A 15457-nucleotide genomic window follows, 5' to 3' on the forward strand; every position below is an offset into this window, starting at 1 on the left:
TGAAAACCAGACAAGTGCAGAGAACACAGTGACAATAATGGAGTCAAACTATCCATTGCAATGGTGAATGCAGAGTTGTTGGCTGTAATGGACTTTAAGAAGCATATGAAAGTGGACCAGGAGCTAATGTTTGGACCTGCTGGACGAGTTAGAAGTTCCCCATTCAGCCATTGGATTCCCATCGGTGAGGTTAGGAAGGATCTCTGTGTTCATGTGACATCACCTGCCTACTTACCTTACTCAGTGCCATACTAAAGGGATCTCCCCATCTACCTTTTCCCGATCCAGTCTCAAACATTTAAGGATTTGCGAGTACAAAACTAAACCAGTGCACGTGCTTTTTATTTATTTACTCAGTGAGCGATCGAGCCGTTTGTTTTTAGCTGCCACGCACCCAAGCATTGATTCAGGCCTGCAACGGGTTATTTTGGAGTTGAGTTTTATGTTTGAAGAGCAATATCTATTTTTTTTGTTATTTAAAAATATTCTGTTTTATTTTATGTGTGAAGCAAATTAAATTCTTAGTGGGTTAAACAAAGTGTAAAGTTATAATTCCCTGCTAAGTGGAGGCACCCCCATTAAATTACCGGTAAATAGAAAGAGTAAGTTGTATCTCCTGAAAGCTGTTAGTACAGCTATCTTTAAAATAACATTCCCAGGGCCCTGACCAATGTACTATATTTCAATCTAACCTATTGGTTAACTCTTTAGCTACGTGGTACGGGCGCTATACATAAAATGACAGCTTGAGCTACTAGCAAGCTAACGGTTAGCTTGACTGTAGCTGAGACAAGTGGATTGTGGCTGTCTTAAAACCACTTAAATGTCAAAAATATTGTAGTGGTTTGTGTAAAGACTTTTTAAATATGCTGTCACACTGGCGTTGTTCTGTTATTTTCAAAAAATGAGAGCTTGAGCCCATTCCAGCTAACGGTTAGCTTGACTGTATCTAATACAGAAGTGGATTGCTGCCATCTTAAAACTGAATCTAAACAATATCGGAGCAGTTTTCTAAACCTTTACATTGCTCTGAATTTTGCATTATAGCTATTTTATTTTGCATCAAGTAATAATTTGAGCTATTCCTTTGAGCTAAATATACCAAAAAGAAAATTCCTGCCATCTTTCAACAGTTTATTCACTTTTGTGTGTGCAAACACTGTTTTTAAGCTGTTTTAATTGTTGACAGTTTTGCAAAACAACATTATTTACATATAATATGTATAATTATGTGGGTATTTGCAAATACAAATAGCAGAAGCAGCTAGTTGTGGCATTTTTGGTGCAACTTGGAAACTTTGCAGGAATATATTTCTGCTGAAATCACCACATAATGTACTATTTGATGGCAGTCTAAAACATAAAATGACAAAAAGTCCAAGCTGTCTATAACTTCACCTCCTGGTCTTAATCGGTTTTTTCATCATCGTTTGTTTCTCTCAATCTCGATCATTCTGTCTCTTACACTGGGATCTATTCCAGGGAAAGTATTGGTTATTGTTAGTCTGGAGGAGACAGTATATGTCTTATCCCTCAGAGCAGAAAAGTGAATATTATAAGAAACCGAAGCAGATTAAAAAAAAATTAAAATATCTGTGTAAATGTCAGTAAGAGTCGCATCACATCTTATATGGACGTGAAAGGTCACCCTGCACACATTACAGGAGAAACTGATACATACTGAGTTAAAGACCTGTAGAGTGAACGTTTTGCAGAAATTGATGGATTTAGGTTCTCCGGAGTGAAAGGAAACGTGCCCCGTCACAAAGCTGGGGTAATGTCTCATTTTCAAGCACTTCATTTAAAAACAAGCATCACAATCCAAGGCAGTACGTTTAAAAATGTAATTTAAATGATCCAAACAATTTATTGAAACAAACTAAATTAAAGATAATTCACAATGTTGTACTTTGAAATAAGTTTGGATCATTTTAAATGGTATTATGGATAAATGTTGAAAGATAAACTGCATGATATGCATGAAGACAGTGCCAAAGCTGAGATGGAGAGACATTTATCATGTTGTGAAAGACGGTGAGGGCGTAGATTTTAATTTCTGTTTTGAATGCTAAATAGTATTAAAGGATTGAAAATAAATTTCTTTAAGCACAGAATAATAAGTAAATAAAAAAGACAAAGACATAAACCAAAACCTGAAAGATCTTTATAAAAATAAAAACAGACCTAAATCTATTTCTGTCCAGATGTTGCTTTATGGATTCAAATAGACTAAATAGGTTTTTTAAGGTAAAAATGATGCCTCTCCACATTCTGCAATCCAGATCCACTGAAAACATTTTGTGTGATTTGAAATAAAATAAAAAAATGCAGCAAATAAAGTCTTCAGCTGTCAAGGAACTGACATTCATAAAGCAAAAATGGGATAACGTTTGCCTTTCCAAGCTCCAGTAATTTGTCTCCTTGGTTTATGTTGTTTAAGTAAGAGGTGATGCAACACAGAGGAAAACATGCCAGAAATGTTTTTGTTGCTTGCATCAAAAAGTGGAAGGAAAAAATATGTATTCAAAAAGACAAAATATATTTTGTAGTTTACTTTTACTCAAAAATATATATATTTATTGTAAAATGACTACATTGGGTTTAATACTAAACTTTTTTTAAACAGGTTTTTCCTCTAAATAATCCTAATTTAATAGGAACAGTGCGCATTAACACACAGAAGTGATTCCATCGTTTGTTTTGTGTGTTTTTCTGCACAGGTATGCAGCTTCTGTGACGGACGGCTCTCAGTACTTTGTCCTTCTTATCATCACAGACGGCGTCATCTCAGACATGGCACAGACTAAAGAGTCCATCGTTAATGTAAGTGCATGTGCTGCACGTTAGCTCAAACTGAAACTCCTCACTCTGCTTTATAACATCTTCAAAAAACGTCTAAAAAAGAAAACAGTATTTTATTTTATTTTTTTAATTACATCTGACTGAGAACTTCTCATATTATAATTACGAGGTTGCAGACAAAAATAAAAGAAAAGTGACTATAATTATGTCAGCTTTTCACAGTTAATGCACAGCTAATAACATTCTCCCTTATACTACTTCACTTACATTTATTCATGTCAGTGTGTAATTACACTCCTGATCAGAAGTCTGTTCCGTCCGATCGAAGGCGCACTTTTACTAGTCTCGTCAGCAAATCATCTCTTATATTTAGATTAATTTATTTTACACTTTCTATGATATGCAATGATAGTATACATTGTAATATATTATGACACAGTGTGATATGATGAAGTATGATAGACTACAGTCATTATATGTTAAAATACATTACAAAATGCTACAGTATGGTGCAATACAATATGATTCAACATATCGCAATAAGAGACACAATTATGTACAATACAATATGCTATTTAGGATACAATGCAATACAATGTGATGCATGACGTTACAATACAATACAGTGTATCATGATAGGACACAATGTAATAAATCATGTTACAGTATGATAAATATCCTGATACATGCTCAATAATTTTTTACTGATTTTTAAAGATTTTTACTGAAACTTTTTTAGTTTTGGACATTTGTTATGATGCGTAACCATGGCAACAACACCGTTTTCGACAACCAACAGCAGCTGATTAACGTCTCAAACGCTCAAATAATATCTCAACTACAGCGCCAAATCTCAAATGAGTTGAAAAGGATGTTCTGTGGATGCATTCTCATCTACCTGCCAGCTGTGCTCGAGTGCCTGACCACTGAGATCCTGGAACTAGCAGGAAACACGGCTCGTGACAGCGGAAGGACAGGATCGTCCCTCGGCACCTACAGCTGGCTGTCCGCAGCTACGAGGAGCTCGGCAGACTGCTGGGAGGAGTGGCAATCGCTCTGGGAGGAGTTCTGCCCGCCATTCAGGTGGTCCTACAGCCCGGGGGAACCGAGAGGCCAGCCGAGTCTGGGTGGGCGGATCGGACGGCATTTGCAGCCAGTTTCTTAGGATCCACTGTGGGATGGACCTTAACAAGAGATCCTTCCTGCCTACAGCCATCAGCATCTATAACATATCTTAATGAAATGAGGATAACGAGCTACAACAACAAATAATTTCCCTTTGGGATTAATAAAGTGGTTTTTTTTTGTTGTTTTTTTAATAATCCAGGTAGAAAAATCCAAAAAAGTTCAATCTGGTCCTCTGGACATTCAAAAAACAAGAAAACAAAAAAGACAAAAAACAAAACAATGCAAAAAAAATGTAGAAACGTTTCATCTCTCATCCGAGAGACTTCCTCAGTCTGAGGTGCTGTATTCAGATACATGCTCAATAATCCAGGTAGAAAAATCCAAAAAAGTTCAATATGGTAATGGTATGATGAAGTCTGTTACATTATTACTGTGTAATACATCTCAATATAATACAGTGCAATACATCACGACACGATCAGGTGTGATACAATACGTTACGATACAATGCAGTGTGATACATCATAAGGTAGGATACATTTTGGTACGATACAATGCAGTGTGATACATCATAAGGTAGGATACATTTTGTTACGATACAATGCAGTGTGATACATCATAAGGTAGGATACATTTTGGTACGATACAATGCAGTGTGATACATCATTAGGTAGGATACATTTTGGTACGATACAATGCAGTGTGATACATCACAATATGTTACAACGCAATATATCATGATGCAATACGGTTTGATACATCGTCATATAATATGGTGTGATACATCACGGTATGACACAGTCTTATAGATCAACATATGATTAAGTGTGATACGTCATGATACACTTCAGCTACATAACCAAATAATGCAGTGTGATGTATAACAACACATTACAGTGTAACACATAATTAGATGCAATAATTAAAGCAAATAAAAACTTTATATGGCAGGTTAATCGTTTTTTTTAATCTCTTCATATTAGCTCGTCATAAAATATTAGTTGTAGAGACAAAAACTCCACAAGAGAAATGACTAAAACTACAATAGTCTGATAAATAAACTTAAAATAATAAGTAGCTTTTCCTTTGACCTTTACAAAAGGTCATATTGCTATACGACAATGTACTAATGCTGAAATGGAATAAAACGGTTTTATTTCATTGTTGACAACATGCAGAAAACTCACACTATTGCATTTATAAATCATGTTTATCCACCAGAACCAAAATAGTCAGAATTGACAAAAAAAGTATGTTTTTTTTTTTTTTCTTTAATTGTCATGTTTAATTCAAAAGGACACGTTTTTCTTTCCCGGCACCGCCAACAAAAATATGCAACATGGGAACCTTTACCGTTTTTATTTTCTGGTGTTATCTCGTGTTGATCAGTCCCTTCTTTGTCCTCTCCATCGCTGTCGAGCTATAACCGAAAAAAGAAAAATGACCCTGTTGTGTGAAGCCAAGACGTTTAGTTTACCAGAACAGTGGGCAGTCGAACTGGAAGGGATGCTGTTGATGGAGAGAGACAACGAGGGAAGAAGATGACCCAGGGGAGGCAACAAAATAAAAAATCCCCAGATGTGACGATTGGATCTGAGGGGGGGGGCAGGAAATACATGAAATGTTTTGATTTCATCTATCACTCCAGAGCCTCTGGTCAAAGCGTTACTCCGATGCACTGAACACACACCGACACACACAGTCGCGTCATTTGTGGGCTGTCTGTGCGTTCAGGCTGTTTTTGGAGACATTCTTATCCTCTATCATCGGCGGTGATGTCTCAGCCCACACAGCGCTCCGGGAGGCGCCGCAGAAAACACTCACGTCAAAGATTCACACAAATTCTGACACATACGGAGTGTGTAATGCAAAACATCAACCGGGCGTTAGAAATTTACCGCCAGAGAAAATAATGTTTGGTAAACGTTGTAAGACTTTTTAAACCATGTTGGGCTCAACTCCACAAAGACACAGGTTTATATCGTCCCTACTGAATAAAATAAGTATTTTGTTTAAAAGTTAGGAAAAAGACCAAAACACACATTCACTTTTAAAATCTCTTTATTTTAGGTTTTTGTTTATAAAGAACAAAAACAAATAATTCATATTGTAAATGTGCATAATTCAGGTTTTAATTCAATGTTTGTAAAATGTATTAGGTCAGCCATTTTTGTGTTTGCCAAACTTGATTATCTTTGGCGGCCATCTTGAATCAGTCTCGAAAAGTTCATGTGTCTGAAAACAGAGTCTAAATATATAAACTGCACTTTGTTAGTAGATGTAATAGCAGTAGCAAGTATCATAACTCTAGCTAAAGGCTAACAGTAACAAAAGCTACTCAAAAACTATAAGTAGCATAATGTTAGCTAAAAGTGGCAAAAGGTTAGCTTAAACTTACAATTAGCAAAAGGCTAGGTAAAAGCCAAAAGTAATAAAATGGTTTCTAAAAGCTAAAACAAGGTCAACCTAAGCTAAAAGTAGCAAAATGCTAGCTAGACTTTCACAGTGGCAAAAGATTATGCAAAAACACAAAACAACTTAATGGTAGCTAAAAGTAGCTAAAGTTTAGCTAAAAGTTTAAATTAGCAAAATGATAGCTAAAAGCCAAAAGTAACAGAATGCTTTCTAAAAGCTAAAACGAGCTCAAACTAAGCTTCTGTAAAAGTAGTCAAATGACTTTCTAGACTTTTACAGTAGCAAAAGATTAGGCAAAAAACACAAAACAACTTAAGCATAGCTAAAAGAAGCAAAAGGTTAGCTAAAAGTTAAAATTAGCAAAAGGCTAGGTAAAAGCCAAAAGTATTAAAATACTTTCTAAATGCTAAAATGAGCTAAACCTAATCTAAATGTAGCAAAATGCTAGCTAGACTTTCACATTAACAAAAGATTAGGCAAAAACGCAAAACAAATATTGGTAGCTAAAAGTAGCAAAAGGTTAGCTAAAAGTTAAAATAAACAAAAGGCTAGCTAAAACCCAAAAGTAGTAAAATGTTTTCTAAATGCTAAAATGAGCTAAACCTAATCTAAATGTAGCAAAATGCTAGCTAGACTTTCACATTAACAAAAGATTAGGCAAAAACGCAAAACAAAAAGTGGTAGCTAAGCTAAAACAAGCTCAACCAAAGCTAAGTTTAGCAAAATGCTAGCTAGACTTTCACAGTAGCAAAAGATTAGGCAAAAATGCAAAACAAAAAGTGGTAGCTAAAAGTAGCAAAAGGTTAGCTAAAAGTTAAAATAAGCAAAAGACTAGCTAAAAGCCAAAATTAGGAAAATGCTTTTTAAATACTAAAACAAGCCAAACCTAAGGTAAAAGTAGCAAAACGTTAGCTAGACTTTCAAAGTAGCAAAAGATTAGACAAAAACGCCAAAACAACTTGATGGTAGCTAAAAGCAGCAAAAGGTTAGTTAAAAGCTTAGCTAGACGTAGCTAAACGTACAGTAAATGAGTCCTCGAGGCTCAATGAGACTAACCTGTATAAATAAAGCTTGAATGAAAAAAAGCTAAAAATAAGAAAAGACTACCGGTAGCTAAAATCTCAGCTAATGTTTTTAGGATAACTCTCAGCTACTTCCACACCAAATTTTACCTCTATTTCTGTAAAGTGACTGGGTGAACACCAATTTTGTGATTGCTAAGATCTATTAACTGCGACGGCCATCTTGAATCTAGTATATTTCCAAAGGTGGCTGTAGTTTAATTAAAATCCATGCTGTGATTCTTAAGATATTTTGCTAACAAACAGACTAACACATGTTTACATGATCACCTGCTGTTTATGCTGTTATTTGAGAAAGACCAATGGAGTCTGAAGATATTTGTTAAAATATTTTAGCTTTTGGACAAAAATAAGAGCTCATATTTGTGGTTCACGAAAATTAATCTTTTCCTGTTTTGTTCAGCAGCTAAATCTAGATCACAATGAGTTTTTGTAGCTGTATAATTATAAGAAGGTTCATGTGAAATCTTAATTAAAGACTGAAGTTTAGAAGCTTTTTAGACAAACTTTTCTGTAAATAGGGCTGTTGCGATAAACAATAAATCAATTAATCGCTTGATAAATTAAAACTATCAACCTCATTTTCATTTATCGGCTTTATCGTTTCTTCTCTTCTTTTCTGCTCTCTGCTAAAAGCAGCTAAGCTGAGAACTTGTTTACTGATTTTTTTTTTAATTTTTTATAATTAAAAGCTTTGTGTGACAAATGTTATGCTAAAGAGCTCAAACCACACCGAGCGTCCACCATTTTGAGAACCGAAAACAAGGACAAAGAGACAGCCCATGTCATGTCAAGGGGCATCCCTCCCATTTTTCTTAAAGAGACACGTTCCTCGCTCCCTCACTATCCATCCTTCAGTTCAAACAACCTTATACTGCCATCCAGTGGTCAAAAAAGGCATTGCACACAAAATTAAACATTTCTTCTTTAATTTGACAATATTATTGTCAAATTTCAAACAATATTATTGTGTATCGCAATAATTTCTGAGAGAATTAATCGCCCGGCAAAATTTGTTATCGTGACAGGCCCTAACTGTAAATAAGGCTTATGTTTTGTTTAAACAAAAGTTTTTTTTCTGTCTGTTTTAGGCTGCCAGCCTGCCCATGTCAATCATTATTGTGGGCGTCGGGCCTGCGGAGTTTGACGGTAAGTCTTCAAAGTTATGTTCTTGTTTGTAGGCAGATGTTGGAGTATTTATACACATTCTTTACGGTTTGTTTTCTTTCCCTCTGTAGCCATGGTGGAGTTGGACGGCGATGAAGTCAGAATCTCCTCCAGAGGACGACTCGCTGAGAGAGACATCGTTCAGGTTATCTCACCTTCATCTTCCTCAGTTTTAAACTAAACTCTGTCCAGGAATAAAACCATTTATTTGATTTATACGTAAACATAATTTCACAGCCTAAATATTTCCTATTAGAGCCAGGAGTATTTCTCACGTTGTTGATCAACTGCCACATAAACATTAGATGTTTTAAAACGACTACTTTTGTTATGATTTGGTTTATTTCAATAATCAAGACTGATATTCAACGTCCAAACGGTTTCGGACATTAAATTTGTGTTCAGATCACATTTAGAGTATTTTTGCTTTGAACTGAATTTTATTTTTTCAGTTCCAGCTCCATTTCATCAGTCTGGTTTTTTTTTAAGTGGTGGGAAAATTATTCATTTTATCCAAGATAACTGTGCCAGAGAACATTTATTTCTATTCACAAAGGCAGAGTTTGATTTGTTTTGAAGCGACCTCGTGTAAATCTGCTTTGTGAGTCAGTTGTTGCCTTCGAGAGCAAAGTTTTCTACAAGGATCTGCAGTTTTATGAAACTGGCTCCTGGACGCCATGACCTTGTGAAGCATCGAACCACACGCGGCGACAATTATAAAGAGCCAATATGGCTCTTAAACGGATAGTTCAAGACTTTTAGACATGAGGTTTTGAGCAAAAGTTATAAGTATCTTACCTGTTGTAGATGAGCAACCTCAGTAATTCTGACTGGACTGATGAGCAAGCGACTCGTCTGAACCATCGACATATTTAAATAACTAGACACAGGAACATAACGAGGACACTGAAGCCAAATCATGTAAGCAAACAGAGCATGTCCTGATTTTTATTTTTTTTAATATATATCAGATTATTTTCTTCAGGAGTTATCTTGAATGGATTCATGCAGTTCTTACTTTGCTGCTGCATAATATTAATTTTCCTAAAATGTTTAGTTGCCATTAGTTATTTGATGCCTACAAACATATTGTTTGTGTGTGGTTGGGGGAGAAGGAAGTAGCTACTGGCTGCTGAAAAAGTTGCTAAATGACATCACCACCTAATTTGCATAATTGACCAGAGAGGATTAGCGACTGCTTTTGGATGAAAAGTCACAAGAGGGGTCTGAAAACACTCAAATATCGCAAAGTTGCTCAATTAACACCGAGTGCGCAGACACTGGATTTAAAATTACAACAGAAACTGGAAACTGCTGGCTTCGGTTTTTATTTATTTATTTACTTTTTTCTCAATTTTCTGAACAGGGCTGAGGCTGAAATGTTCGCTGCCATCTTTAAAAAAAATAAATAAATCTCCAATCTCGAACAGTTCATTGTCGCGTGTAATTACACCGACGACTTGACGGCAATGTAAAGGCTTTTAAAATTACCTTTTAAATTAATTTGACTTGTTTAGGCCACGTTTGGACTGAATTGGTCTAATTTCACTTCTTCATCAAAGTGAGATCAGTCGATGACTTACCTAAAACACTAGAAATTATCTGAACTATCTCTTTAAGCAAAAGAAAAAAGAGCCAGTGTCGTGCATCATGAGAAAAGCGTTAATATTGTGATACTGTCAGTCTCTAGTTTAATGAATTTAAATGTCAGATCTTGTGTATAAATGGTTTTATTCTCATTTCTCCAGTTTAACCGTGTGCTTATCTCTTGTTTTATTTGTGCCGATCGAGGCGATCCCATCACGAGAAGAGAATAAGAAACGATACAAACATTCAGAGCTGTTTGTTTGGTCGTGACTCGGCGAAGTCGCTTCTTGACCTTTTTTCTTTCCCTCCATCCTGTTGAGCCACACGGATGCTCGTTAGTTGGCTTTTTAATAAGCTGGTGCTCACACACCGTCGCTTCTGACACAAAAGACCCGTGTTAAACAAAGTCTCACTGCCGGAGCGTTAAACCGCCTCAGCCCGCAGGTTCTCATTATCACCATTAAAACCCCCCGAGTGCCGCGGCGGGGCCGGCATCCGGCAGCAGAATCTTCCTGCACAAATTGGATCTTCCTCCTGCAGATGTCAACGTCTAATGGAATAAACAAAACAATCTCAAATCTCCCCTCGTTCAGTCCAGCAGTGTCGCCGGTGTTGGAGCTCATGAGCTGCCGGGCTTCGGGACAATTGGGTAATAGCTGCTTTGGTGATGTAAATGGGAAGTCGAGGCGTGGGATAATGGTCCGAGAAGTCCACAGGAAAGTTTCAGGGCGGCTCGCAGGTTAGTTTAGATGATAATCCGCCTGTTATGAAGTGAAGTGGGGGTTTCAGTCCTGACCTGCAGGTTATTAAAGTGCATTTAACCACAAATGGTGCTCAAAGTTGAAATTACTGGACTTCCACTCACCCACGCCCATTTTAACGGTTTTACACACAGTTTTATGTCCAAGACATGCATTTAACTGTACGTTGGGGACATATTTTCATTGCAATGTCAAGTTTAATCCCAAAATTCGCTAAAGCTCCCTGAGTATTTGTATTGGTTTATCTTTGTGTTGCCACAAAACTCAAATCCTAAAATTGTCATTCGTCTCAGTTTAGTGTAGCAGATGTGATATTCTCCACCTCTGCTCACTAGCAAACCAAATGCCAAACTTTCATTTTATCGGGCAGATCTGAAGCATCTTGGTTCTCTTCTCAGCCAGTTTGTGCTCCAGACTCATAAGATGTCTGCTTGGTCATGCACAACAAACGTCATCTTGCTCTTCAGACATCCATTTTTGTAGTTTCACATTTCATCTTTCATTATACGTCTGTCGACAGCAGGCTCATTATGGTTTATTCTGTCCATCCTGCTATCCCTCCAGCCATCTGTCCGTCTTGTGAGCAGGAAAACTTGCAAAATAAGCAACTTACCATAATGTACGGACTATTGAGCGCACCCGTTAAATTAACAAAAATAAATAAAATGTGGTCATATATAGGCCGCGCTTGTCTATAAGCTGCAGGTGTCTACGTTGTAACATGAGATATTTACACAGGAAGATTATTTAAACTTTTAATTAAATACATACCGGTAACATGCACAACTACGTACAGTAAATGTTTTTTCTGAACAGTGCCTGTAACACGGCTGGTTAAAAGAAAACAACTAAATACAGTAGCCTGCCAGGAAATGCCAAGCTTATATGCAGCAGCTATATTTCCTTCTTCAACAGCCAGATCGATCACCTTTAACTTGAAAGCTGCATCATCTTCATGTCTTCGTGTGTTTTCCATGATGAGGGTCTGCGCATGAAGCACAAAATAACTGATCTGAAGAATTTAGCGCGTGATTTACGGTAATTCGAAGTTTCGCTGGTCCACTGTGACCTGTTCGGTAATTTAATTGGTCTGATTTGTATTTATTTATTTATTTTTTATTTATACAGGTAGTCTCGTTGAGTCGCGAGGACCCCACCCCCGTTTATTGGGCAGCTATGTGAGCGCCCGGGTGTGACGAAGCTAAATGTTTTAGCATAGCATGAAGCTCGTAAGCCTGTCCAAAAATAAAAATAAACAACACGCACCCCCCTCCAAATAAATCCATAAATAAGCTGCAGCATTGTATAAGCTGCTGGAGACAAAACCTGTGAAAAAAGTAGTGGCTTATAGTCCAGAAATTACGGTACTGACTTCCATGTTGGTGTGTGGCTGCATCTAGGCATAAGAAAGGTCACTATCAAAATTGGGTTTCCACATCAAAATCCAAGATGGCCACCACCTCGTACATATGTAAACCGGTCACCAATGTCATTTGAGGAATATATGCTTTCACGTTTTTATATTACTTAAAAGTAGTCTCCTCAAATGATTGGGGTGGCCGAAAAATAAATGTATAGTGGCCAAGGCCACCATTGGCCACCCCCTTGCGCCTGGTTATAATTAAAATCACTCCCTCCACTCACCAGGATGTGTCACTCTGCACTAACTCTGAAAAGCTTAAAAATAAAAAAATTAACGGACTCACTCTTCGAATTACATCACCGTTCAATTACCAACACTCGTTGGGTTCCAGTAGAAAACAAGAGCGGGGTATTTACAGAAAACTTAAACCTCCTTGTTTTCTGTTTGTCTGTGTTCACATTTTTATCATAGTACCGTTTTTTTCGGATTATAAGGCTCACTGTTGATTTTTGAGAAAATTAAAGCATTTTAAGTGCACCTTATAGTCCAAAAAAAAAATAAAATACAGTAACAAAAATGTTGCAGTAAGGTTTATAGGAATGACTGGCTTCATCGTTTAGTTAGGTTTTTGAAAACGGCAAAACATTTGAGGCAAGGTTTTGGTCAGTTTCTAGTCCGAGCGATAAAATACTTTAACATCACCATGGTAACTGGACATATTTTTACATTAAGTACGCTTTGATAGATTCGGCTAAAAGCAGTCTCAACAGTCCTGCTGCAGTTTGTACGGGTGATACACGGCCTGGTCATTTTTGTAAAACTGGTTTCAGACGAAGAAAACTGCTGTTATGCCACATGGGTGTCGTCTCGTTGAGCTGCGATTGTTGGAGACTTGTTGGCGGCTCCGCGTTGCAAGAAAATTTTGAGAAAACGGACATATCGTCAGTCGCAACGTCACTGAATTCATAGGGCTTATGAACAACGTGCCACTGTTGAGCACAACCATCTTTGTGTGTGTGGTTTACAAAAACTACATCCTAGACCAGGGGTTCCCAAACTAGGGATCGGGATCCCTTTATATAAGTCATGAAACATCAAGTGTGAGTTCTTGAGAAGGTCTACAGTAGTCAAAATAAAAATGAAGATGTTTTCCAATGGCTTATTTAATAGTTATTACAAAGAGATTAACACAGTAGCCGTAAAACTATTAAAATATAGTATTTTATATATGTTATATATTAAAAGTGGTTGATGAGGCTTTGTGTACAGTTTTTTAAATGTTTGTACGTATTAACCAGGAATAGCTGAGGTGACGAGTCGCTGTGACTAAGCCTGTCACAATAACAATTATTGCTGGACGATTAATTGTCTCAGAAATTATGGCGATAAACGATAATATTGTTTGAAATTTGACGATAATTAGTAATGTCAAATTTAAGGAGAAATGCTGGTTAAGTTTTGTGTATAGTACCTTCTTTTGACCACTGGATGGCAGTATACGACTGTTTGAACCGAAGGATGGATAGTGAGGGAGCGAGCAGCGTGTCTCTAAGAAAAATGGGAGGGAGGCTCCTTGACTTGACATGGGCTGTCTCGTTTCTGTTTTTTGTTTTTGTTTCTCAAAATGGCGGACGCTCTGTGTGGTTTGAGCTCTTTAGCATAGCATGTTTCACACAAAGCTTTTAATAAAAAAATCATTAAACAAGTTGTCAGCTTCTTTTTGCAGAGAAAAAGTTTTTACACGAGGGCGGGGTTTCAATTGTGAATTTTGGAGCTTCGACAAGACGGAGGTTTTTTTCCGAGGTCGGCCTGTTAGCTTAGCTCGTAGCTTAGCTTCTCAACCTAGCTGCTTTTAATGATCCAAAAACTCAATTTTGGACGGTTAAAATGGATTTTAAAGAGAAAAGAGAAAGGGAGGGGTCAGTGAAGAGCACCGGAGTTGAGCCTTTTGTCATCCGGTGTCTTCAGTAGAAAGAGAGAGACACGAATAAATTAAAATGCAGTTGATAATTTTCATTTATCGTGCGATTAATTGATCATTGTGACAGGCCTAGTTGTGACTTCTGTTTTGTGGATTGAAAGCTGAAAAGTTTAGGAGCCTTTGTTGCCCACATTGTACCCACCTCAGCTTGTTTTGTACCCACCTTAGCAGTCTCACAACACTTGAAATGAAGACAGGCTGATTTGGACCTGTGTTTTTTTTAATTGAGTTTTATAAATCGTCCATGTAGTTTTTAGACCTGGACATTCAGGGCTGTAACCCCAGACGTTTGTCAGGGGAAAACTTCAGTACAGGTGCTAAAATGCATTTCTGGCCCTCTGGAATTCATAAAAACTAAATTGAGAATGGTTCGAGACAGATCCGAGACATTTTGGAGACTCTCTCCCAGTGATGTGTTGGCTTTAGAGTCTGTTTAAACTCACGTTTCTTGTTCCTCTTCCCTCTCAGTTTGTTCCATTCAGGGACTACATTGACCGAGCTGGGAGCAACATCTTGAGCATGGCCCGGCTCGCTAAAGATGTCTTGGCTGAGATCCCTGACCAGTTCCTCTCCTACATGCGGACCCGCGGGATAAAGCCTTCGCCAGCGCCACCTCCCTACACACCACCAGGTCAAGGACAGCCCATCCAAACCCAGATTTAAAGAGAGGCTTAAATGAATTTTGAAAAAAAAAAATTGTATTTAAAGTCTTGCAGTCAGGTGTTTGCAGAACTTTACGCGCAAAATACTTCCATTTCCTTAAAGCCGCTCTCCATGCCTTGTTGTCGTGGATCACAGTGGTCTTTCTCGTGTTCAGGAAGCAGCACGTCATGCCAGGACTGAAGCGCTTTGGGGGGGATGAGTCCAGCAAGGATCTGTTTACTTCCACTGTTAAGCATTCCTGTAATTGTCTGAGATAACATTTTATTTTATTATTTTTCCCCCCCCTGGGATACCTGGAAAGGCTTCAGCTGGTAGGTTCAAGCTTTGATCAGAAAAAGAAGAGAAAAATAAAGAGGGACTTTTTTATGGAAAGATTGTAAAGAGAATGTCTTCAGACAAACAGAATCACTTGAACATTAACTTCTGTAAAAACAATCTCAGTCTTTCTTCTCTTTCCAACTTACTCACTGTTTACAGCTAAAGCTATGAAGGATTTTTACTGTTGATA

General features: G+C 37.4%; 1 protein-coding gene across 1 annotated transcript in view; it reads left to right on the forward strand.

Annotated features, from left to right (window-relative positions):
• The window catches only part of LOC119428461 (copine-8), a 152135-nt gene extending 137177 nt beyond the window's left edge, over positions 1-14958 (forward strand). Inside the window, exons 15-18 of the mRNA XM_037696143.1 lie at positions 2721-2823; positions 8519-8576; positions 8666-8739; positions 14755-14958. Coding sequence (XP_037552071.1) covers positions 2721-2823; positions 8519-8576; positions 8666-8739; positions 14755-14949 — 430 coding nt within the window. The 3' untranslated portion in view covers positions 14950-14958. The remainder of the gene's footprint in view (positions 1-2720; positions 2824-8518; positions 8577-8665; positions 8740-14754) is intronic.
• Positions 14959-15457: the final 499 nt, after the last annotated feature.

Source organism: Nematolebias whitei, chromosome 22, assembly GCF_014905685.2.
Source record: "Nematolebias whitei isolate Nwh7 chromosome 22, NemWhi1, whole genome shotgun sequence".
Taxonomy (NCBI): Eukaryota; Metazoa; Chordata; class Actinopteri; order Cyprinodontiformes; family Rivulidae; genus Nematolebias; species Nematolebias whitei.